This window comes from Vanellus vanellus (assembly GCF_965231255.1).
Source record: "Vanellus vanellus genome assembly, chromosome: 5".
Lineage (NCBI taxonomy): Eukaryota > Metazoa > Chordata > Aves > Charadriiformes > Charadriidae > Vanellus > Vanellus vanellus.
Genome location: NC_138910.1, coordinates 74,856,814 through 74,883,767, shown reverse-complemented (window position 1 = coordinate 74,883,767; position 26,954 = coordinate 74,856,814). Strand labels below are relative to the sequence as shown.

General features: G+C 44.9%; 1 protein-coding gene across 1 annotated transcript in view; it reads right to left on the bottom strand.

Annotated features, from left to right (window-relative positions):
- RNF11 (ring finger protein 11) overlaps nt 1–25,889 on the bottom strand; it is a 34,291-nt gene extending 8,402 nt beyond the window's left edge. Inside the window, exon 1 of the mRNA XM_082484618.1 lies at nt 25,212–25,889. Coding sequence (XP_082340744.1) covers nt 25,212–25,334 — 123 coding nt within the window. The 5' untranslated portion in view covers nt 25,335–25,889. The remainder of the gene's footprint in view (nt 1–25,211) is intronic.
- Between the last annotated feature and the right edge of the window lie 1,065 nt (nt 25,890–26,954).

Below are 26,954 nucleotides of genomic sequence, written 5' to 3'. Positions count from 1 at the left end.
AAATGTCATTCCTGCAACGTGCTGTCTGGAAGCAGCTGTGCTGCTTCCCATACAGCTGCATCTGGGCCACATACGCTTTGCTGCTCACCAGCCCTCAAACACCGGTGGGAGAAGCCGCCTGGTCTTTCTGCAGCTCTACCAGCCCTGCTGCATCGCTGCCTATTACAGTGCTGCTCATCACCGTGCACATCTTTCAGCCTTGCTGCTTCCCAGTTTTCTCACCTCTAAGGTGAGGTGCTTAGCAGGAAGCCTAAATAACTTATCTAGACAAGAACAACTTCAGCTTATAGATGTAAAGTCAGGAGGTGAGGAAAAAAATTGTGCTTTTTGGTTTGGGTTTTTTTTTGTTTGTTTGTTTTTTGGGTTTTTTTGGTTGCTTGTTTTTTTGTTTTTTTGTTTTTTTTTTTTTTTTTTTTCCAAAATCCCTGCTGAATTTTATGAAATTTTCTCTTCTTGCTACTTTATTACTCATAAGGAACTTGCTGGGATGACAGTGCAGGGGCCTTTTCTCTGAATGCCATTCTGATCTGAGTGAAAAGACTCAAACTCCATCCGTATGTGAATACACATTCTGAAATAATATCCTCCCCCAAGACATATTACTGTAAAACCACTCACCATTATAATGTGCATTATACAACAACTACATCTTACTTTAATAATCCTTAGAATATTACAAGCAGCCTGCCAACTATAAAAACGTTTTTCTGCCATACAGAAGAAAACAGTTCATTTATAAAGCTGAATACCAGTTGCTATAAAATACCATGTAATGGTATATACTGTTACCCAATCTTTTATATTCCTGCTTCCCAGTAGCCAGTCAGTATAAATAACTGCAACAGCTGAACACTTGCGCTAAAATGTTCTTTTGAAAGAAAAATCCCCTCCTCTCACCACTCCCACTTGGTGGAGACACCTGGGACAAACAACCAGATCAGACACACACGCAGGCACAAGAGGAGCCGTTCTGGCAAAAGCTGGAATCTAAAGCATGGGTTTGTCCAGCAGACCCCATTCACTTAACAGTAATATAGTCAGAAAAGATATTAAAACATTAAATTAACACTGTATTAAGCAAAACTGTAAACTGATCCTTTACCAAATTTTCAAGCATGCCAAAGACTGATTCCCTTTGTTTCTGTGAGAAGTGTGAAGATCCAAGTAGTCCTTTCCCAACAAGTAACAGATTCATCACACCACTCTACTAAACACACGCTCACCTTTCAGATACGGTTCCAAGTACTTGAATTTCTCAGGATTCCCACATTCCTCCCTAAGGGACTAATCACACAATTTAGATTTTGAATGTATACTTGGTTCATCTGGAACTTTAACGCCAATGTATGTTTACCTCATTTTTAAGATTTAGGATTGTTCTGCTACCACTGCTTGCTGAGGAGAGCTTACTTTAATTGTTCATGATCATTTTAAACAAAACCACTTCACTTTTACTTTCCTTTGTTTGATATATTCTTTGATAAGTTTGACAGCTCTGAAGGACAAAAAAAACCTACCCCACAACATAAAAAAATTCACATCTCAGATTTTCCTTTGAAATTTTATTATCATTTAAATAAACATGCGGACTAGCATCTTACTGGCCCGTATCCAGAGCAACGCTCCAAACCCCAGCAAGGGCTCCCCTGCACCTGGGATGCGTTCAGGTTCGTACACGCTTCCCACCAGGGCGCTCATAAGGGAAGATTAATAAGAATTCTGGCACGGTAGGAACTAGGCATTGCAGATATGGTCAGTAATTAATCTAACAACAGACTAAGGAAACAGTCTGTAACAGAAGAGAGGAACCTGCAGAATCTGCACAGTGTTTCTCCAGCTGCTGATGCCAATTAAGAAGCAAGACCCGGTTTGAGCTATGTATCATTTCAGATAAAGGTGTTTTTGGTGAAAGCCATGGTGCTTCTGCAGCAATGGCATAGCCTTATTTATGCTATTACTAAAATTGTAAAATTGTCCTTTCAATTTTTCACAATTATTCCATTGAAATTACTGAGAAATAAGTGTATCTAAAGAGTTGGAAAAGATAAGCAGCCAGGAAAGAGACTGAGTCCTGGCTATCGACTTTTGAAATATCACCTGTCCCCTAAGCTCAGCTTTGCCACTGAAAATAGGGCTGGGGCAGAGACAAAGCAGGTACAAGCTAGATGCATTCTGCCTGACGCTTTCCTAGACAGTGACACGGGCTATTTGGAAAAAGGGACTTCGTTTTCAAGCTCTTACCTGTGCTGTCACACAAAACCAAAAAAGCTACCTGCTGCCAAGATAAATAGCTGATGGTGCCTTTTTCAGCTTGGGCAATGCAAACCCAGCCTTACCTGGCAGATGGAAGTCACCTGCTGCTCTGTAGAGTCACCTGCTCTGAAATTTGATTAACCATCAATGCAAACCTAAATACAAAAGATTAGCAAGAAGAAGTTGGAGGGGAAAAGCAGTAATTAAAAAGCAGTAATTAATCCCTACAAGCACAATCTCCTGACACAACCAGACAGTTTTTATATTTCCAGGCTGCACAGCCGGTTTCTCTGACTCGAGGGCCAAGTCCTTGGGTACAGCTCCACTAACGGAATCCTTGTTTGCCAGCTTCGTGTTGGTTTTAGCTCTCCTTGTTCCTTTCTCCAGTGATTCCATTGAACATCAGGGTGTGAATTTCTTCACGAAAGTGGGTAACATATACACTGACACATCCCAGACCATCAAACTGCTCACCAGAGAACTGACTCCATCTCTCCAGACAGCCCCACTTACAGCATCAGGCCACAACTTCTGAGAGATAACAAAGTCCTCTTATTAGAGCTCCTAGCTTGTTTATTTTAATAGTTTGTTGGGGCTTTGTTGGGTTTCTTTGGGGTTTTTTGTTAGTTTGTGGGGTTTTTTAATACAGGGAGGGAAAAGATCCATAAACAATTTCCAAAAATGCATGCTTTTCTGTCAAGTTCCTGCAGTGAGCAAAGCCAGAAAAGAATAGTTGCCCCTAAGCATTAAATTAAGGACACACAGGCACAAAATGCAGCCTCCTGAGACGCGTACACCCCAAGGACTACAAAGCAAAGCAGCTGGGTAATGAGAAAATCTAGCAGAAGGGGACAGCATGCATTTCTGCAGCTGGTGGTAAAACAGCACATGTATGCGGATCATCCTACCCCATAAGCAAACCACAACATCTGCATTATTGCTACACAGTCTCTCCTACTTACGCCAAGTGGTTATCGTCGCAGAAACCCCTTCTTTGGCCTGGCAAGCGCAGACAGTTATTATAGTGCTATGGCTATGTTAAACACAGCACTTATGGTTCAAGCAAGATGGCTGCTGGAGAAGTGAGGAGCAGATTTAACTACAGATAAAAACCTGAAGTTTGGGGAAGAAGAAAATGGTCCTGCAGTATAAATCTCAGACTGTATCCTCTGCTGAAAGGTACAGAGTGAACCTACTGCATCCCATTCACTTACTGCTGTGGAACTGCTGGCTAGCAGGAAGCAAAACTAAAAAAAGACAACCCCGAACAAACTAATCCAGTTAACATGTTTTTCAGAGGCTTCATCCAAGCAGGAAAGATGGGGGAAGCACTCTGGAACTAAGAATGGAGAAGCTGACAGAACGCTAACAGTCCACACAGAAATAGAATGGTTCACACTTCCTTCAGACGATTATTTACTTTCTGGAAAGGGTAAACATCAATCAGTGCAGCTTGTTTATAGTATAAATCAAAGGGATAACAGCTGAAAACGCAAGTATTGATCATCCTGGGCAAGAGGTCAAGTCTGCTGGCACCCTGGACTCTTGCTCTGCCAGGCCCCACACGCAGTGCAGCCCACAGACTGGCTCACAACCTGCTCTGCTCGTCCCGTGATCTCAGACACGTGTGATGTGTCCCAGACACTGTCCCCCATGCACACCCACCCAAACCACTCATGTGGAGACTTTGACTCACGCTCAGGGTACAGCAGACAAAAAAGTTTAAGCTCACAGGTGCTTCTGCCTCCTGGGACGTGAGCTTGGCCCAAATCTACCATCCTGTAACACCCAAAGCACTGCACCACTTGGACAAGTCTGTGCAATCCTGCAAGTGAAGGGCTTTATAGGGATTACTGGACAGGCAGACGCCCCATGAAGAGTATAGGCATATAGGTGACTTCAGGTGGACAATGTAATGCACTAAGAGTGATGGTGCACGTTATGCCCTGAACTGCCTCCTGAGCCCCCAGACTCAGCATAGTCAGCCAAGCACACGCAGCCCCTGCTTACCTCCTGGTGCTGTTTCAGGGAATTCAGGGATTAGGGTGCAGCTGAGTCCAGCTGGTCTAAGACAACGCTGCTGCTGAACCACAGGTCCTGCCACTTGCCTTGCACTGGCTCTCCTCCCTGGCTGGGAGGACGCTGATCCAACCAACTCCTCGCCTCATGAAAAGCAAACAAGCCATGACCATCGGCTGTGCCGTCGCTATCGCCACTGGAAAAGCTGGGAACAGGCAGCCAAGAGGAAAATGGAGGAGTGCCCCCGTCAGGGACTTGAGCCAATTGTGAAATCCTGACTCCAAACACAAAAAATAGCAAGAGTGCTAAAATGTATCTTTTGGCAAGAATTAGGTCAGCTTGAAGGCGATTCTAAGAACAAAACAACCCTTCTGAGTACTTCAGGAACAAGGTAGCAGAATTACAGAAATCGGCCCTAATTAACCAAGAGGACAGGCTGTGGACAAAAAGCCAAAACAGGGAGTAAACATGAAAAGCTGAAGACATGAGCAATCCATCGGGGGAGGGCTGCTGAAGTATAAATACAGGCTGTATGTACTTCCCTGTGTAAACAGAAGATGTGCATATGTATATTTACATGTGCTAGTTTGAACTATTAAGACCATAATAACATATAGCAGAGAAATATTATGTAGAACTAGGAACGTATTTTAGAAAAAATATAGAGTGAGGAGGGTATCAAAGGATCGGTGACATCAAGTGACAAACGATCTCATCTGTAGGCTCAGTGTATGGTGTTATCTCGGCATTATTGTTCAACAACATGGCAGGCATCCTCCTCGGGCAAAGAGGGCTATCCAGAAGGCAGCTCAGCAGCCTTGCCTAAAGCACGTTTCAACACACATCCAAACCCATCGTATCAAATACAAGTCCTTATATACCAGGTTCCTAAACGAGGACTTAAAATAGACGCAACAGCCCCAGTTGGAAGGAGAACATCACCTCCAAGTAGTGTCTTCTGGAAGGTGTCAATTTAGCCTCAGATAAGAGGTAACAGATAACAAATACAAACATGCAGATCAACAGCAGCTATCTCGAATCATCTACCCCTGATGTATGACCCTACACGATGACACAAAATACTTTCCTGTAACCACCCAGTTGTAATCGAGCACCAAAAAAGAGGTTTGAAAGAGAACATAGTAGTTCTTTTTATAGAGTTACCCAAGCAAAATACACAGAAAAGGCAACATCGGAGAAGGCTTCCGCAAACCTGACTGGGACCTTCCCCTTGAGCAGGGAGCAGGTAAAGAATGGCTGATGAGTCAAGCTGTGCTAGCCCAGGGAGGTGGGCTAGCAACAGACTCCCCCCGGCAAGGGAAGCCAAGCAGAAACCTGATGAAGAATTTTCCATCAGGCCTTGCAGCAAACAGGGACTCGGCAGAGCGGCACTCTCACACAGTGCAAACCTCTGCCAAACCTTAGGGAAAGCGGAGAAAACAGATTGCTCCAAGGATAAACAACTTGGGGAGAAAAGTCGTAACAGACCACGTCCTATTGCAGAAGAGCTTCAAAAAGCAGATGGGGCTGGTGATGAGCTGGGTCTGCGTAACCACAGAGCAAGAAAACCCAAAGCAGAGAGACTGCTGGGGGGGGGGGGGGCACCTGCTTTGAGACTGTGTCAGCAGAACAGCCCGTGACAGCAGGGTTTATTTCAAAACTCAGGAGTCTGTGTTATACTTCACTTGGTCATAACTTTGTACTCAATTTGAAATATTTTAATTGCCTTTTTAACAAAGCTATCGTCAATTACAAATGCGTGCTCAAGCAGGAAGCCGCCACACCTTGGCAGTTTGATGGTACGCTCAGATCCACAGGACTTTTCATTTTCTTAACGGCATCCAGATTTGTAACACAGAGCGGATGCCCCTAAGACCCAGGTATGTGATTTGAAGCCTCAACAGTGCAGCAGGGGACCAGACTGTGCAGAGGTGGCCAGGAGGCTTCCTGAGGCCAATTAAAGGATATAATCAATGCTGCATTTTGCAACAGCTTAACCAGAGCTTTTTTTAAGCATGTTTCTTCATTAGCCTGCTAGAAAGCCACAGATGGGTGAAGCCTCACATACACCTGCCATACATGAGGGCACCTCGAGCGCAGTACGAGTCTCTGTGTGCAGCCATCCCGGGTGTAAGATCCTGGGTAAACGATGGGGCAATTTCTGAGATTTCTTCCATGTCTTGAAGCTGGAAATGGTGTTTGAATCTGGGGGTACCGACAGCACCCTGAACGTCTGGGCTGTACACAAGAGATTTTGGCGCAGCCCACGGTGCTGCACCGTCACCTCTCCCAGGTGCACGCTTGCTGCCATCTCCCACTTCAGCAAGAATAAATGCACACAAAAATTGTGATTTGGCTATTTGTTTAGCGTCATTTGATAGCAACATTAATTATTTCAACTTTGACTTAATAAGCAGCAGCAGTAAACAGCCAGAGGCACCAATTCCAGCTATGGGCTCATCTCAACCAGTCATTTATTAATCTTAAAGGAATGTCTCAGGCACTAAACAATTATTACTAAATCTGTTGGTTTGTTGGTGTTTTTAAAGCAGCGCTCTATTTAAAAGCAAGGAATGACCATACGAATATTGAGGCACACTACAGCTTGATGAAGCTCTGCTTTTCGATGCAGTATTAGCAGTGAACACAAGGGCAACGTTTCTATTTTTTCCAGCGAAGTCTTGTCCTCGCAAGCAGTGACTCTGCGTTTTTAGCTCCCAGGGCACAAATCCAAGTGTGATCTCATGCAACTGTCAAACCTCTTCTAACAGAAAAAAGGCCTGTGCCAAGAACAGGTAGGAAAAAAAAAAAAAATCATAAATAGCTCTCTCAGGAGCTGGTTATACAAGCAAAGTATTTCCAGAACGTGTTTTTCGTACTTATTTTAAAGTTTTAAATGCATAGAGACAGTTCAATGAGCATCTGGTCATTTCTTTAATCTGTCACTGGAAAACACACGTTCATTTTACTACTGTGTATGAAACATATAGTCAGTTGCTGGTGCAACCAGGACAAGCTACAAGTGTTCAGCTTCACAGACGAATAAGATACAACGTCCACCACTAACTGTATAAACAACCACCTGTCTAATCATCATTCTCAGCCTATATTGTTTTGTTGCTGGGGTTTTTTTGGGGGGTTTTGGGGTTTTTTTTGTTTGTTTGTTTGGTTGGTTTGGTTTTTTTAATACTCTTCTTTGGATCTTGCCTGTGCTGGTTTTACACCAAAAGTACTTGCGTTCGTTTCTGCACAGGTGCTTTCAGAGTAGGTGGTTAGAAGGGGGAAATTAAGCAGGTCCAAGGCTCTGCGAGGGCGATGGGGTGGGGGACAGGGAGCGCAGAGCCTGGCCCAGCCTCTGCAGCCACCATGGATGGGAAGCCCCAACGGGATGAAGAAAAACCTCTGTTTGTCAGGCCATTCCCCTGCTTACATCTGCTCTCATGGAAGGTGGCAAGAGCTCTATTTACATTAAAATTGGCTTTCTGAAGGAAAACTTGAGGTTTCCACAATGGATTCATCCTGCTGACTGCAAGTATCAGCTAGTAAGATCTACAGATGTCTCCACTACCACCCCAGTAGTAGCACACTTAGTAAGGACTTCAGACACTACCAGGGACGCAGCACTTGAGCACCTACTTAAGTACTTGCCTGAATTAACGCTCAGGCTGTTACAAAATCTCAGAAGAACAGAAAACTGTTTGAGAGGAGGGACATGAAAACAGAGAGGTCATTATTCCCCAATATGGACTGACTGGTCAGAAGACAAAGGCCCATTTCACCCTGACACCCCCGTACGAGAGCAGCTGCGAAGCCTGGAGATCTCCAGCCTTAGCTCATCCATACGCAATGAGGGATCGTTCGTGTTGTGTGAACTACACCAGAAACCCTAAACACCTAATACAGCAATAGATAGGATACAGTTTTAGGGCTGGAGGTGAGAAGATCACACGGAAATACAAAGGTTATCTGCACAAATTTAAAAGAATTAATTTCCCAAGAACATTACCTGTGACTTCCAAATACTCCAATTTAGATGCATGGGTACAAGGCAACCACTCAGGCCCCACACCAAAGCGTAACTCTGCCGTAGGCGAGGTACGTGCTACTTCCCATACCCCTCAGAGTAAGAAATGAAAGCCTGATGTCATTAACATCATGCTACTCTTTCAGGCTTTATGAAGATATACATAAATAATTCTACTTATCGTATTCTCCTGCATTAATGTTTAGGGTGGAATAACCACGTCCTGCTACAACCCACACGAGCACTAAAGTAAGTTTTGCCAGTTTAAACACACACAGAGAAACTGCAGTCACAATAAAACACTGGAATGGAGTAACACTGAGCTTTGAGGCAGTAAATCTGGAGGTATTCCGTATGTTATTGTGTCAAAAAAATACACACACCCACAGCAGAACAGCTATCAGGAAAACCATGGGAGTTTTTTAGGTTTAACTTATGACATTTAGTCTAGAATATGCCTTGTTACCTTGGGAGTCATTAGGGTGTAACTGTAAGAGCTAGATAGGCTCAAAAAGAGAAAAAGCAGCTCCTTACTTGGATTTTAACTCCATAAGCAGAAACATCACCACTCAATTAGTACAGAAATATTTTAGTTACCTTTCTAGACTTTTTTTAGCTCACTGTACAGTCCCCAAAAGGACACCTCAAATGCACGTCAGAGGTGGTGGGTGCAGCAGGAATCTGGGAAGCAGATGGCCTTTAGTGCCACCCTCCAAGTCCGAGGACCTACAGGACTAAACATGCTTTGTCTCCTTACACACCGCTGCAGTTAAGTGAAGTCAGGGCCAGGGACAGTAAAAGATTTGCTAAGTAATCTCTAAACCAAATAGGCAAGGTAGCAAGATGACTCTGAATTCCTGTCTTTATTTGGGATACCTCCTTTCCTATAGACAGATCTCTGCTGCAGTAAAGACACGAATAGAAATCACCGCAGAAAACAAATTTTTGTTCTTTCATTTGTTGTTTTGAATCAGACAGCAGAAGCTGAAATAAACCCATCGTTTTGGGAGGTGGGCAGCTCTAGATACTTCCTTGGGAGCAGACAAGGGCTGAGCATGGCTTTCTCCATGAAGACTGGCAAAAATGAGTCCAATGTTCATCAAATAATCTGCTGAAAACCATACAGCAAGTACCCTAAGGAGCAATTTCCAACTGGCAGATCAGGTTAAAGAAAACTCCTTTGCTCTGCTGAAGCTTTGTACAGAAATTAGCCTTGAAATAACTTACAGGCCTGACCCTGATTTTTTTTTTTTTTTTTTTTTTAATCACTTCATGTAACACTGCATTCCTGGTGAGGTCTTCAGCACGTTATGGAATGGTTTACCCCAATGAGAGGATAATGGCTAGCAGAGCATGAAGAGGTGCTTGCCCCTTGGACTTCTGAGCTGCATGTTCTGCAGATTTAAAGTAAATATTGTCTATGACTTGCATTCTCAGTCATCATGACAAAATTCACCTGCAAGACGCTGAGAAGTCAGTCAATGATCCCTCAATCACTTAAAATATGCCCCACTTTAATTTTTTTTCTTTTTGGGGGAGTTTTGTTGTGGTGTTTTGGTTTTTTTTTGTTTTAGTTTCACTGACTATGGATGAGACAGATTTTGTTTTTCAGGAAAACCAAGTTGCTTGAATACCATACCCACTAACAAAATAAAAACAGAAGCATTAGCCTAGAAAAACTAAGGCTGAAAGGGATATAGGACTCATCTCTAAATAAATCAGGAGAGTAAACATCAGAAAAACAGCTAAAGATCTGTTCCCTACAAGAATAACAGTTTGCCATAAACAATCTATAATTGTAAAATAGCTTCTTGGGTCTTAGTTCTTGGTTGATCAAAAGATGCTCCTTGTAGGAGTAATAAGGGCAAAGCTTAACCAGTATCTTGCAAAAATCATACATTATCTGCAGAAAGTAACTTCACTGAGCATATACATAACTATCCATATAACCCCTTATTCAGACACCAGAAAACAGTCCAATTCACACACTTGTTAATATGTAATTTCCAACACTGTACCAAACAGGGCTGTTACCAAACGAATATAACCTATGATTCAGTGTAACAACTAGCAATGATACTTGTCATATTTAACCCAAAGCTAATTTAGATAAAATACAGAAGATAACGCTCATTAAACCTAAGCCTCGTTTTATTGAAGCTATTATAAATGTCTGCAGACACTGTCACGTCTACCTGGAAGTTTAAGATGCTAACAAAACAAAACCTTTAAAAGTAAGAAAAGAAATTTTTGGATGACATTTTGCATTAGCAATTCTGATTTGATCTCTGCTGGTGGAAAACACCTATGGCAGAAGCACAAAGGTTCTTGGCCAAACCCCATTTCCTTCAGTACAATCTACAAGTAGAAGCAGAAGTGAAGGCAGGCCTGGGGGAAAAAAAAAAAAAAAAAAAAAAAAAAGACCTTTATAAAGCTTGTTCTGCTGACCGTATGCTAGCTGGAAGTTTTAGCACATTCTGAATCTCCAGCTTTACAAACCCACTTGTGTTGCTTGAGAAGCACTAGGCAGCTGCTCCACTGGCGAGGATTTAGGCTGCAGCAAGCAAAACATAAGGTGAACAAGTATACATGGGATTATTGCACTCTATGTTGATATACAGGCAGTGGAACACGGTAACCATTCTGCACCTAGGATTTTAAAAAATATGTATCTTACTTCAGTTTGATGCGTTACTTAAGTATTTTTAAAGAAGAAAGGGCAATAGGTATTGGTCTAATTTAGATAGCTATATTCTCTCCAGCTGAAATGTGTTACTTTACTCAAACTGAAACCTGGCCAGCATATTTTGTGAAATAAACCAAGGAAACGTTAGTGGCTGCAACTGGTCTCATTCAGAGAACAGTTTCTACAGCTTTGCAGTGCCCCACAGCCCCGACAAAGTGCTGGGCTGTTTGCTTACCAGTGACCAACAAGGAAGGGTGTCCCTCACTGCCCCAGCAGCCGCATCTCCTTGTGGCTTTTGGGCTTTTTTTGTAGGTCTCCAAGCCAAAAATCGAGCCTGACCTGACTCAGTTCATGAGATCCAAAAAAAACTGTAAAGATGGTATTTACTGCTCGTGTTCAGTGCCACTGGTTCCGAATTCAGAAAACTAAACAGAAAGGTACTAAGGAAGAGGGTTGGAGTTATGGAAGAGCATGGCATGGCATTGCCACAGAAATGACAAGAGTTGGTAACACTGCATAAGCAGACGTGTAAAGAAGCGGCAAGATTTGCTTCTCAAGTTTATTTCTTGAAATGGGTTTTTGTCCCTCAATTTGCTTTAAATTAAGACTGGCTTCAATAGGAGACTAGTGGCCTCTCCTGAGGGACACCAAACTAGAATAAGGAGTCAAAACATACAAACAGCACAGCCAAATTGAGGTGGCCAGCTTAGTTTCTGCTCTTGAATACTTAATTTCTTAACTCTAAACATTTTAGACAACAGGGAGTTTGTTTTAATAAAACCCGCACACACTGGCAGTCCTCACATACATATGCACAAAGGTAATCAAGCTCCTAACAGCAGTGACAAAGCTTGCCAAGTTATGTTCAGACTTTGGAAACCATCCATGGCGTCATAACTGCAAGGCTTGTGTGAGGAAAGAGGCAGAGCAGCACCCCACAATGCAGATGAATGATGCTACTGTGGTCAGTTGTGTCCCAAGGGACATCACAGTCTGCTGCGCAACATCAACAGGCTGTGAAAGTCTTCACCCATTCCTGTACTTACCAAATATACTCAACAGCTACTGTTTAGCTAACGTTAACGAAGCTTCTTTTAAAAAGAAAATAGTGAGGAAAAGCATCCAAGTGTCTTTAGCGGTGGTTGCAGTTGACAGATTTGTACTCTTACTATGTTTTGTTGGTGGTGGCTTTCTTTAAATCAGAATGATCACATTTAAGAAAAATGGAATTGAGGCTTTGTCTACATCAGAGATTTGTCCTGAAGCAGCAAATTCTCTCCAACTGAAATCACCACCCCACTGAAGTTAGAAATGGCACCCTTTTAGACTGCATTTCATTCCCAAATGCACCCACTGCCCAAACCAGTATCAGATATTCCTTCTGTGCATGCTCTGCTATGCAATTAAGTTTGAGTATATCCTTAATTGCAACATGGAGAAGCCAAAACTTCTGTGGTAATAACACACATCTAATATCTGACACCTCCAGACCTTTCCAGAGATGTCACAAAGTAAAACACAAGATACAGATGGCAAAGAGTGCAGATAAATCTAATCTCCACCAAGAAGTCAGTTTGGTTCGCTAATCTGACAGGAGGGAAATAAGAGCAACAGAACCCATTTCAGACACTTGAAGGGTATGAGCTGACTCACTGAGGGATCAGATAAGCACCAAAGCTACCATGAAGAGACTGCAGAGCACATGGCTGCAAGTGGAAAACAGGAGGGAAAAGCGCAGCAATCCCTTTTGGCAGCAGCAGATGGTTAGATCAGACCTCCTTGCACCAGAAACATGGATGCACACAACACCGACCACGAGGCACACCACATTTTCACCTGCTTTCAGCTTGTGGCCGCTGAACACAGAAGTAGGCCCTAAGCCTCTCCTTTGGCCTCAGCCGCGTTCACTGTTGAGCAATGTCTGTCAAAGGCATTATTCGTAAGTGCTGGAGCAGAATCCTGCCTCAAATAAAACTAAACGAATGCAGATGCTAGTCTCCCCATGTGTCGGAGGTGTACGCACCCCAACACAGGAGCACTGATGGGTTCCATTGGCACCCATCCTCAGTGTGGTGAAGGACCCAGGAGAGGAGCATATGGTGTCACGAGACAGCAGCACTTTCTTTAGAGACACGGAAAGTACCCTTCCCTCCCCAGAAAGGCTGCAGAAGCCCAAACAGCTGAAGTTGCTGACGGGCTGACTCAGATAAACTCCCCTATATTTAAAAAAATGCCTTAAGCTTACAAAGGAATGGACAAGTTTCCCTCAGCCTACAGTACTCTTCACCATTTGACTTGTTCCCCTGTGGTGGAAACATTTGTCTGATCCTTCAACACCAAAAGCCTGTTTGGTAGCATCTGTGATGTAGTTGTTACTACCATTTTCCCAGTTTTTGCTTTCCAACAAAAATACCACTGCACCAACAGCACTGCTTGGAGGAATCTCCATCTGTGTGATCCGACTGGAGCAAAGAACACATTGACCCCAGGACATCACGTTCAGAGTCCACTGCAGAAACTCCTGCCAGCACAAAGGCATGATCCAATTCGCTCGTTAACCAAGAGGTAATTGGTCATTATTCAGCCACAGCACATTGAGGAGACACAGAAACATGAAGTTCTGTATGTTGCAGCTGGGAGTCTGGAAGCCCAGCCTTCACCACACTGGAATCCAGATAGTGGCATGTGCATAAGATGTATTTACTAGACCCAAAAAAAAAAGAAGAAGGATAAAACACCCTCCTTTCCTACCTCAGGCTAAAACTATAGCTCTTTTCTCAGTTTCTCAGCTCGGAGTAGGTAACAGCTACATAAAGGCACTTCAGGAGAAGCTATATATAGGGTGAAGTGAACTTTTCCCCAGGAAGCTCTAGATCTAGGTCATCTTGCTGCTTCTGGGAGGTACGAAAAAAAAAACAGGTTACTCAATGAACAAGAATACAGTTTATAGAGGAAAACAAAGATTACTTGGAGCATGAAATTTTGTGTGGATAGTATTTTTTCTTTCCTAAAGGATTTTTAAAAATAAAACTAATTAGTCATAAAACACTGTGCCTCTGAATACCTGACTCTATCTACTGTAAATCAAGAACCCCACTATATTTACAAAAGGAATAGGCATTCTTTGGTAAACTCACTTTCAGTAGTTTAGCCACACAGTAAAATAAATACAACTTAAATTCTTAGAAATTCCAGAGTTTGTCTAAATTCAGACATAATGTAAAATCCCTCCTTGCATCTCGTTTTTGGTTCTTACAGATGACTGGCTGAAAGGATTATATAAAACCCAGCAGAGCTCCAGGTGAGTTATCATATGACTCCATCCTGATGGATTAAGTACCACACTACCACTTCCATTTGAGGGTGGGGTGGGAGAGCAACTGAGCATCCCACTCAGGTGTGGGCCAAAGGCCCCCATCTAACCCAGCCCAGCTGCTGGAGCGTACCTGGCCATCACAGCCACTGCAGCACCACCTGGATGCCATTAGCCAGAGGTGTTCTTCTGTCAGGGCAAGCAGAGTTTTCTTGGCTCAGGACAGACCTTAGAGTAACACTGCCTATGCAGTGCTTCTTACTAGTTTCTGATCTGCAGATCCCTAAAAACTCACAAGTAGAGGTGTAACCTGTTTAGTGACTACAGATGGGATTTCATTAGCTCTTGTGAGCACTGTAAGAACAGCCCCATAGAGCCTCAGAGACCCAGGAACTACGAGGTGAAAAAGCACTAACCTAGAAAAGAATTAACAGTTAATTTAGATTAAGTATTTTTGCTTGAATTTTAGACGTGATATTGTTTCCTTTCAAGAAGGGCAATATACTTTCAGATGCCACTCTCTGTGGGACAATCTGCAACTGTCTCAAGGTCTCTAAATATACAGATATAATGTTACAGAACTCTGTGAAGCAGACACTAAAGCAATGACTTAGTCGTATCTTCAATTTAGCTTATGAAATACATGGATGCAACAGCTATACAAATCATAATACCTAAACAGAAAACAAACAAAACATCAGAAACTGGCAATTAAGCAAGTAGTATTATAGACCATAAAATAAAGTCTACAGGTGTCAAAATACTGATTGCAGTGTCTTAACTAAACCTGAATTTAGAGCACTAGTTTGCTGATCTATGCCTTTTATGTAGTTTCCACTGAATACAGCAGTTCACTGCTTTCTGTTAAGCAACAGTACAGACCAAACCAGTTTAGCAGTTTGGTAAGTCTGCAGTCGAGCAATGCTTACTACACCTGTTTGCTCAAAACCTGACAGCAACCACTTCTCTATCTGAACTTCAAATAAAATAAATTTATTCAGGCAAGATAAATACTGGTCTTAATCTATACTGTCTGAATTACAGATTTCGACAACCGTGTTAATAAAATGCTGTGATTAATGTTCAGTGCACAGAACAAACTCTGTATCTGGGTTTAATTACAATGATGAATAAAAGTCAGACACAGGCATCATCCCAGAGTAGTCATGCATTATACTGTCCCATAGATACTAAAATAATAGAATCCGATGCACTTTGATCTCTTAGGTGAGCCTCCCGCAGCTCTGAAACAGAAAGAGCAAGAGCACCCAGCCTCATCCAATTCTGCAACACGTGCACACTGAGTCATAAGAGATTTGTATCCCTCACTACCAAGATGCATCTTATGGGAATAAATAAAGTCAGGTAAATATTGCTCCATTTCCCTCTGGCTAGAGCTTGTATACAAATCATCAGGACAGCCATAGAGCGATAGGGGTCATGACTATAGGGAAACCTTACAGCCTCTACAGAACTACTGCCCAAGTACATATAGCTATATTTCTGGGTTATAGCCTAGTCTTGACCTTTTTTTTTTTTTTTTTTTTTTTTTAAAAAGCAGTTATGCTATGAGAAAGATTAGAAATCTGCAGTATCTGGTAAATTTAATAGTTTTAACCACAGCTGCAGGATAGCAGATTTCTCTCTTTTGTCCAAACCAGCACTGAACGACTTTTTACTCACCACTGGATATTCACGCAGCTTCACTAAATTTTATTAGTCATAAACCTGGCGTTTCCTTGATGCTTCTGGGACCTCTCTTAGCAGCCCAAACTCTAATGTCATGCAGGCTAGCTGCAATTCCAAGCTCTAGAAAAGCTGGCATTGTTAGCCAGCCGAGATTTCTCTTTGACTGAGGATGAGGTTGTCCCTGCAGGGGCATTTGGCCTTGCTGTTCAGCGAAGTACATACAAGGACTGCTTCTGAACTATGCCTCTAGAAATACAAATTGATTCAAGTGGGGAGAGAGCAGACGAGAGGATACAGAGGCCTCTCCAGTGCCCAAAAAATATGATCAAAGGAAACAGGTTTCAGTATTGCAGGGATAATAGTCTGCACATTCATCGCTGCATGCTGGGGCTAAGCGAGAAACTGAATTTCCTGAGTCACAGTTTCTCTCATTCCTCCCACAGTTTCAGTCCTCCCCCAGGCACCACAGGTCTACATCATCCCTAAACTAAACCAGTGGCTAAAAACAAGAGGCAGGATGAAAATGCTCAAGAATCAGCCCAGCCTTTGATAGGATGGTATGCGTGCGTGCACGTGTGCGAAGCAGAGAGCATGCATAAGCATTCTGGTGGATCAGCAGAAATGCTCGATGCAATAAACCAGCTGGTTGTGATTTGGCTGACGCAACTGCGGTTGAAAGGACGGTTCTTTTATCTCCTCCTCCAGTTGCTGCACGCATCTGCTGTTTGTCCGTGTCACTGCGTGTGGATCATGGCCCAGAAGCTTTTATGCCACCGGCATTCTGACTTTCTTCTTCACTGATGAGAAACAGAACGGCCGGCAGACTCCTATGGAGGAGTGGTAAATAAAACAACCACTCTGTAACTGTTTGGTCTCTTGGAAATTGTTTCATTAGTTCATAGGAAAGTCACGGTTGATTTGTGTTAGTCCATTCCACAGATCATTATCTCTTCAAAACATGAAACTAGTTTATTTTCCCTGGTTCTGAAACTGAAGTCCAGATGTACGGCCAGCAACAGCTGCTGATCACAGAAATGAACCAGTGGAACATACGGGAAACATAAGAGCTTCCCAAACACACGGTGGTCCTAGATTTTGAGGAGGGCAGTTGCGCTTGTTTGGGTTGGCTTGCCTGAAAGAACGCACGATCTCCCAGCATGACTAAGATTCATCATCCTGATTAGGCCAGATTTCTTATTGCCACTTCCATGGCCTCTTCATTCCTACTAATCGAGCATCTGGACCACAGGCTGCCAAATAAATGCTGACCTGTCAGATTCCAAAGCAGATTTTAGGAGACTTCTCTACTGCCTTCAACAGATCTTCTGATAAAGCTCCCTCTCTACAGCAGCAGGTTTGTCATAAATTCCTGCAGAGGTTCTTTTTATAATGGAGCAATATTATTTTATTAAAATCAAATTATCATGGAACTCTTTACAAAGAGGAATTAAATTACTACAAATGCTTGTGCTAAAGAAAAACTTTATTACTCCTTTACTCCTCATTTTACAGTAAAGAAACTAAAGCACAGACTAGTTAAGTGACTTGCCAAAAGTTACAAACTAAAGAGAAGACTGAACTAAGAATGATGAATGCTTATGCTAGGGCTGCTAGTAATTTTCTTGGTAGATTTTGGGGGCTTTGTTTAGTTTTGGGGATGGAGTTTTTCTTTTGGGTGTAATCCACAGTGCAGTTGTACCCAGCAAGAAGCTACACATCGACTCTAGCTCTGCTGGGACAGGTCACTGCTGCAGCTGCCCCCCAAGAGGCTGGCAGAATGACAAGAAAGATCCCATCTTCTACAAAAACACATCCTACATTCAGGAAGCAAGACACATCTTCACCTGAGACCTTCACAATGTCAGGGCAAATTTTTCTTGTGGTCTAAATCAAGACTGAAGCTTGCTTTGCCTTTTAGAGTCAAAGAATGGTGACTCCAGCTTTTTCCCCTGGAGAGGTTTTATTCTAACTCAGCCATGACATCCCTAAAAACCTGCTCATTTTGTAATTCTTTGGTCTCTTAGGAACTGTTTCATTAGCTCATAGAAAAGTCGCGGCTGATTTGCTTTAGTCTATTCCACAGACCATTACCTCTTCAAAATATAAATACATTTCTCTTTGCGTGGCTATGGGGAGGCAATAACAAGGACAAGCACAAAGACTGGAAGACACAAGCCTGTCACAAGCAAGCAGTGTTATTTTTAGTTTCTTGACATTACATTTGGCAACCAGTTTGACTACAACCATTACCAAGGTCTGCAAAAAGTGTTCATTAAGCTGAGCTTCTTTCCTTTGTTTAATTGATGAACAGGGACATGGGCAGACAGGGAGGACCTTGTGTAGCATCTTGATACAACTCAAGACATTTCTTGCAGAAATCCATGTAAAACAGCAAGCAATGCTCCATCAAATATAATTGTAAACACATCCTATTCTTTTCAAAGTTTCTCTTGGAAAACTGTATGGCTAAAGTGGCAAGGAATGGATCTTTACCAATTGCCGACTCAACAACACCAAGTCCAGAAACTGGCTCTGATTTTCATAATAGAAAGATGATTAACATAGAGAACTCGAACATCAGCATACACTTCCCATTTCCTCTAGCCATGTCTAATGCATATTTATAACCAACTGGAGTTAAAAAAAATCTATTTTAAGCAGGTGAAGAATTACAATATTCAGCCAATATTCATTAAAATATTCATTAAAACCAGTTTATGAATGGTTATTGTCAAGATTAAAGTTATCTAACTCTGTGATACCATCTGGTAACCTTTATTTTCCTTCCTCTCCTCCCCCACCCCCCACAGCTTTTTTCACTAGCAAAATGGATGATGGCACCAGCCAGCCAGCCAGCCCAGCAGGCTGCGCTGAAACCAGTATGCATTGAGACAGGAAACACAGGTGCATAATTCTTTCTAACTGCTATCTAGAAGGGAAGTTAGACTTAGTACCCTTCAGGAAACTTTCCATCTAGCACTGATTACCAGCAACAAAATTCTCTAGACAACTTGCTAAGTTCTTCAGACATGGAAGAAGGAAGAAGTGTCATGGCACATTGTTCACTAACCAAACAACCTTGGATGTTTACTACAATGAAGTTCGTAATACATATAATTCATTGCTATCTGGATAAATTAACTGTATATTCCTATACAGACATTTTTTAAAGAGGTTTATTATTGCTTGCACGTACAAATAATTTACCAGAACAGCACCATAAGACATGGAGAGCTTACAGATTTTCTGAATGGAGCTGTGTAAATTGTATTGCAACAATTTATCAGAAGTGACTGCTTAGCCTTTCGCAGTCTGAGATATCATTCCAGAATACTATTATAGCACTTGTTCATTTCTGATAACCAGTTATATAAGGTAGCTTAAGCAATCATATTCTTGAAAAGAAGTAAACATAAAGCATCACTGGCTTACTTCACCATTTCTCATCCATGCAGCAAACTCAACTTTAGCTCCTCTATCCCCTTCTCTCCCCACTGAAGCTGATCTCTAGGTGGGACACTGCTGCCAGAAGGTTCTGGCCAGCAATATGCCAACAGAGACACACTCTTGTTTGAAGCCCTTTGAAGTTTCCACTGGAATGAGGAATTGTGGACTGAAGCGATATTTCAGTCCACATCCACAAATGCAACTGTAATTCATACACGTCAACAAGCGAGATGTGGAGGACAAGCAGAAAAAGAGCAAAACCTGCATACACAATTTTTAAATATACTCCTTTCTCTTACATCAAAGTAAATTTACTAGTTGGTTTACTTTTTACATGGCTAGCTTTCTGTGTGTAATGTTTTCTTTCTTCCTCTTATGCTGTTCCAACATAGACCAGAAGTTCTAGCTTTGCACACCACTCAATGTCAAATTATAACATTACACTACCATAGTCTTCCTTCTTGTACAATACACACCATCACAGATGATAAATCATCTCATTTGCAGCCCAAGAGGATTTTGTATAGATGTTTCTATAAATGGGTGCAACTCCTATACCAGAATTAATTTGGTCTGTAACTTTTAATGATATTAATTACCATGCCTTTGAGAAGACAGCATCGGAACACCAATGTATTATATTACTCAAGTCACGACGAGGGCATAATAAAAGCTTTGCTTCTCTGGTGAGCAAAATACATCCAACACATGCATCCATGGGGGCAAGTTGCACATAGAAACACAGTAGACTATTTCAAGAAGGTTTTCTGACTGTTCACAGTGGGGATTTCTTCAGCGCCTTGGACAAAGCCACACTCCAGGGCCGCATCCACTGCACTCAGGCTGAGGGGATGCTGGAGAGTGGCTGACAACCCAGGACACCGCCACCCCAGGCTGCTGGGTCACCTCCCTGAACTGGGGACGGCTGGCACAAAGCACGACAAGACAGATGGATGGGGACAAGAGTACAGTGTGCACAGGTGACACTCAGTTAACAGAGGAGGGCAAAGGAAGCCACTGCAGCAACCTCAGTTTAAGAGAAGCCATGAGACATCCCAAATTGCGCTTTCAAAACCCACTGTCCCCAACAGCTTTTGGAGGATTATGGGAGCACAACATTGGCTTAAGCTCATGTTTGTGATGTCTCATTTTGTGCCTACAGCCTAATCAAAAGAGTATCCAGGCCAAGAGCTTTTATATTAATCCCTCCAAATAAAATAAATAAAAAAATCCACTAGATCCACTGAAACATTTTATCTGGGCCTGTAAGACAACACAAGGTGGTACCAAGTACCAGAGCGCACTTTGGATCTCTTCAGGTAAAGGGGTAAAATACTTCATTAGTCTACCTGCCACATCAACATTTCAAATGTGCTTTTATTAATTCAGCACCAATACTAAGAACCTGCACTTATTTCTTATGCTTTTAGCTTACTAATTTATTAAGTGGTATATGTCTTTTTTTCAGAGTATAGCATATTTAGTCCACAGCAGTACTTTTTAGAAACTTGAGAGATAAAAGATATAAAGTGTTCTTTACTTTACTGTATAAAATTCCAAATTTTAATAAACTGGCAAATTATTTCCTGCAACTATTAAGGAACTACTTAAGAACAGAAATAGGAGACAAGGATTAAAAACAGTGGCACATCTGTTCTGCAAAATAAAGTCTTTGAGAAGAACTACTAGAAGTAAGAGAAACTGGAAAAAACAGTGAACTTGTATGGAAAAACAGCAGACGGCATATTGCCAACAGATGGCGAAGAAGTCATACACAGAAAAGGAAAACAAACTTGAAAGCATACTCAATTTTGAGGACTTGAGAAAAAACAAAACCAAAGCTAACCCTTTCCTAATCACACTTTCTCTGGTTAAAAATGGAGTTGCATGCGCTTAGCACGTAGAAAAACAGTTGTAATTTCTGGGTTCTAAAATGGAGGCATCCAAAATTAGCATCTGTCTATGAAAATGTTGGTCCACTCTTGAAATCACTTCTTTTCCCTCCCCCCTACACACACACACACACACTCTCCTTTTTTGGTGTGTTTTAATTATTTCCCATGTTAGCTGTTAAGATTGATGCACTGGAAAATGGCTGATGTTTTAATGGATCATGTTCTCATTAATTCAGATACCTGTTTAAAAAGATGCTTCCTCTCTGAAACCTTTCTGCCATAGCTTCTAACACGTACTGCCACAGAAACTGAGAGCAGAGATAGGTATATGCAGAACCTCTGAATGGAATTTATATTCCCCATTATTCCATGTGTCCATACTGCCAATCCAATTTTCAATCTCACTTTTGGAAGCAGGAATTTTTACACAGCCTGTTCAATAGCACCCACTGATAAAAGAAATTTGACATGCAATACTGAAATGATTATTGGGGGCTCATTTTGCAGTTAGAAATAAATAGCTAAATAAAAATTATGGCTTAACGGGATTGCCATACGGATGCCCATAGCACAATCCTATCAGGATACAGAAAAGTACTTTAAATGTCAAAGTAACTAACAAAAGTACTTTAAATGTCAAAGTAACTAACAAAAGTACTTTAAATGTCAAAGTAACTAACTTCTGTATTATAAGAGACACAGAAGTAATTTTCTACAACTCTGTACCTTCATGCACCAAGCTTCCTTCTCCTAGTTTGCATACCTTGCAAGATCTCTTCAGGAAGTTGACACATCATTGCTGCAAACCCAAGAGAAGCAAACATACCAGATTTTAGTCTCTCCTAAAATATATATCCATTTTACAGCTGAAATTTCAGTAGTTAGATTTTAAATTGTTCACCTCCTGGTTTCTTGCACACACTGTTAGTTGCCAAAAGCTAGTTTTCAAACTCATTTTATCCTCTCCCTCTGTTTCCTTCCTCGGGTCTATATATTCTCATATACACTCTAATTCTGGTTACTGTGAAAGATGTAATTATCACACACAAGGACAAAACTCCTAAATTCCCATTTGTAACACTGAATCCAAGCAGCCACTTGAAAGTTAAAGTACGAGAGTGACCTATTGCTAGCACAGTAGCAATAATGGAGCATAAGAATTGTTCACATTTGGAGTCTGGCTTGCACATCTTGTAAACTCCAAACTATTTAAAATTACAAATCTCCTTGATCTCAAAGTGCATGAAATGCTGCACAATATTGCAGGTAAGGCCTTTTTAAAAAAAAAAAAAAAAAAAAAAAAAAATCACAACCCATTGTTAAATCTGTAGAAAGACTAGCTTTGAATTGTGACTATGAGACACAAAATGCTACTTTAAGGTGAAGCTTTAGGAATCACTAGGATCAGCGCAGGGGCTTTCAGGACAAGCTGTTGGATGTTCAAGACAGCCAAGCGCCTAAGGGCACATCACCTGATGCTACACAGCTCTAGTCAAGTGAGGAAAGTTTTGCTATGAATACACTCACTTGGTAACAGACACCTGTAGGTTCATTTATTTTACTGTCTACTGTGTTCTCAGTCAACCATCCACACTAACAAGAAATTCTCCATCAAGAAAAAATAACCCTCCCACCAGTGACAAAGGAAGAGCACTTATCTACACCAAAATCCACACAAGGCGGCCTACATAAGGCATCTACTCGAATTGTGACTCTTAAAAGAGCTGAGAGGTTGTATTCAAAGGCGGGGGGGGGGAACCTCCACAACTCTTTCTAGAATCACAGATGTAAACGCAACAAATAGTACGAGCAGTCAGACTTTGTATTTTTGTCAGATCAACGTATAATGCATTCCTAAACCGCATGGACAATTCAGGCTTAATTTAGAACGCCACCTTTAAAAAACTTAATCTGCCACCAAGCACTTTCTATTTATTGGCCTTCAGCAGACATAGTTTAGAAGTCAGAAAAAGAGATTCCCCGCATCAGGAAATTTATTCTAACATTAAGCTTTTGCACCCAAACAAAACAAACGGGCACCAGGGCTGCTTCACTGCGCCAGTGCAGGCTGCTATGCGTGGGGCTCCTCTTCAGCACTCGAGGGGCTTCCAATCAGGGCTGTAATTGTTGAACTTGTTAAAGCGTCTGCAGATTACATGTCTGCCCAGTTAAATACTTCCTGCAATTTTTGTTAATTATACACCAAGGTCTGCGCAAGCACTGAACGTCTCCCATCCCAGAAAACAGAGAGCTCCCGAGTCACCCTCCAGAATTTGCATCCCAACTGTCATTCCTACAGACTTCTCTGGAAGACATCGAGTTATCTCAGGTAGGAAAATACTTTTAGAACTTGAACAAAAGGTGCAGTTATACCACTGGGAAATTCCCTCCACCCCCCGATCATTTTTTACTGCTGTACAGCCGTTCGCTGCAGGTGGCTCGTTTGGGCTAATGTACATTGGGAGGGAGACCACAAAGAGGGGACAAATGCGACCCCAAGTTCCGCTTCCCCTTCCCACGGCCACGCCATCACCTCTCTACACCAACGTTACCCTCCAACGTGAGGAAAACCGATAAAAGAAAATACCCGGCCTTTTGGTTTGTTTTTTTTTATTCCCCCCCGATTCGCCATCAAGACGTAAATTAATAGATTCTCTCCGAGACAGAAAACAAAAAAAGCCCCCAGCGGTGGGAAACCCCTCCCCGCTGGTGCCCCACAGGGCCGAGGGAAACAGGATCCGCTGCGCCGGCGGTCACTTACAGGGGATCAGATGCTAAAAATACGGGCGCAGAGCCCAGGCGACGGCCAAAGGCGCCCGGACAAAGCCGTCCCCGTCCCGGAGCGTCACCCCGGCAGCGCAACGCCAGACGGTGATGTCACCGCAGGCACGCAACAAAGGACGCGGCACCGGCTGGACGGCCACCGCCTGCCCGCCCCGGCCTCCTCCTCCGGGACCCACCACCCCCCGCCGGGCCCGGCCCTCATCTCCCGCCTGCCGAGAGGCCCGAGCTGGGAGACTGAAGGAGACAAAGCGGCTTCTCGCGCCCACCCCACCCCACCCCCCCCCCCCCCCGCTCCCCGGTACGCGTGAGCGGAAAGGGAGAGGTTCAGGCGGCCGCGGCGGGAGGGGGGAGTCAGCGGCGGCCGCCGGCCCGGCCCTCAGGGCGAGCGGCCCAGCGGCCGCCCCGCGCCCCTCAGCCCCTTCCCCAGGGCCCCGCCGCCCTCTCCGCGCCCCTCTCCTCAGCCCCTTCCCCAGGGCCCCGCCGCCCGCTCCGCGCCCCTCAGCCCCTTCCCCAGGGCCCCGCCGCCCGCCCCGCGCCCCTCTCCTCAGCCCCTTCCCCAGGGCCCCGCCGCCCGCTCCGCGCCCCCTCTCCTCAGCCCCTTCCCCAGGGCCCAGCCGCCCGCTCCGCGCCCCTCTCCTCAGCCCCTTCCCCAGGGCCCAGCCGCCCGCTCCGCGCCCCCTCTCCTCAGCCCCTTCCCCAGGGCCCAGCCGCCCGCTCCGCGCCCCTCTCCTCAGCCCCTTCCCCAGGGCCCAGCCGCCCGCTCCGCGCCCCTCTCCTCAGCCCCTTCCCCAGGGCCCAGCCGCCCGCTCCGCGCCCCTCTCCTCAGCCCCTTCCCCAGGGCCCAGCCGCCCGCTCCGCGCCCCTCTCCTCAGCCCCTTCCCCAGGGCCCAGCACACCGCCGCCCGCCCCTCTCCTCAGCCCCTTCCCCAGCACACCGCCGCCCGCCCCTCTCCTCAGCCCCTTCCCCAGCACACCGCCGCCCGCCCCTCTCCTCAGCCCCTTCCCCAGCACACCGCCGCCCGCCCCTCTCCTCAGCCCGCTTCCCCCGGGCCCCCTCCAGCCTCCGCTCTCCGCCGCGGCGCTCCCCGCCCCCTCCCCTACCTGATATGGCGGCGGCGGCTCCTGATCGGGCTCAGCCCCGTCCCCATAGCTGGCTCTGTCCGACTGGGACTCGTGGAGCAGCGAGATGTCATCCGAGGTGGGGGACTTGAGGCAGTTCCCCATCTTCCCCCTCACGGGGAGGGGGGCTCCCCCTCCTCCTCCTCCTCCTCCTTTTTCTCTGCCGCCGCCTCCTCCTCCTCCTCCTCAGGGACGGACCGCCAGCCCCCGCCGGCGGCGGCTCCGCGCCCTCAGCCTCCCCGCCGCAGCGCGCAGCCCGCAGCCGCCCCGCCGGGGAGGCTCATGCCAGCCCCGGCCCTAAGCGGCTTAACAGCAGCCCGGCCGCCTGGCGCTTCGTTCCGCGCCCGCCCCGACCCCCGAGCCGGGAAGAAGGGAGGGGGGTGGGGGGGGGAGGGGGGCGGCAGGACCGACCTCCCACCCCCCGTGGGGGGAGGGGGCGGCGTGGGGCAGCGGGCTCCGGTGGGGTCCGCCCGCCCCGCGGCAGCCCGGCGCTGTTCTGCTTCCTGGTCACCAGCTCCCTGCGCACTGGGCTTTGTCGCACAGGCCGCCCTGGCTCCTCCTCTCACTCCTCCCCGCCGGGCCAGGTTAGCAACCGCAAGGCCCCGCTTGCCCCGGCCCCGCGGCGGGGGGAGCCCTGCCCGCCCCCGGCGGGACGAGGCGGGAAGGTGGGGTGAGGGGTGTCGTGTCCGTCCGAGTGCCGCCGCCTGGGGGGCGGTGGGCTCTTCCCGGCCCCCAAAATGGTGGGTGCCGCTTATGCTCCACCCCCAAGAGCGCTTTGTTTTTGTTTGTTTTCCGGGCATGGCGGCGCGGCCGGGGCGGAAAGGCCGCCCCGAACCGGCGGTGGAGCCCGTCTCGGTGGTGCCGGGGCTCCGGGCCCTCCGCCGCGGCTGAGGGGAAGCCCCCGCACCCCACCGCACCCGCCGGGCTGGAGGTGGCTTGTGTGAGGCGGGGGGGTTGTGGGGTTCACCCCCGGGTTGGTCCTCGGGGAGGAAAGGGGGTTCCTCTGGTGCCTGTCGCTGGCGGTCCGTGGGAGGTTTGTAGCGGTGGGGGCACCGAACCCCGAATGCGGGGCAAAAAAAAATGCAATGGGCACTTCTTGTGGCACTTCGGTGTTTCTGAAGGTTCAAGGCTTTTTATGTCACAACCAGACGCTAAGATAAACGGTGTATTTAGCGCCTTTTTCTCTTTTTTTCTTCATAAAATTATTCACAGTTGGATATGAGTATAGGTAAGTGTAGATAAATGCAGATTTCAAGAGAGTGCGTGCCCCGCTTTCACTGCGTTGGCATGCTAGCACTGACCCACACAGAGCGGAACGACACTTTATTTCCTCTACAGGATGATTCTTTAAATGTTCTTCCCATCATCTTGCCATCTGGGGCTTTTCCTCAAAATCCCTTCCTGGCTTTCCTATTCAGACCATGGAAAATATTTAAAAATCCTTTTTTGTGACAATATTTTTTAAAGTGAAGCGCATTTGGTGCAGATGTGGGCAGATGGAAAGTATGGTTTGTAACGCAGTACAGCATGGGCCGTGTTTATCACAGGCTTCTCTGGTGATCCGTGACAGTCCTGGTTTGTGCTAGAGCTTCCTTCTTGGGTCAAGGTACCTACAAACCAGTTGTCCACAGTGGCGTGTTTGGCTCTACAACCTTTACTTAAGCATTTGAGAGGTCCTGTAGTGGACCTCCCAGCCTGGGAACAGACTTTTTGCTGATTATCCAT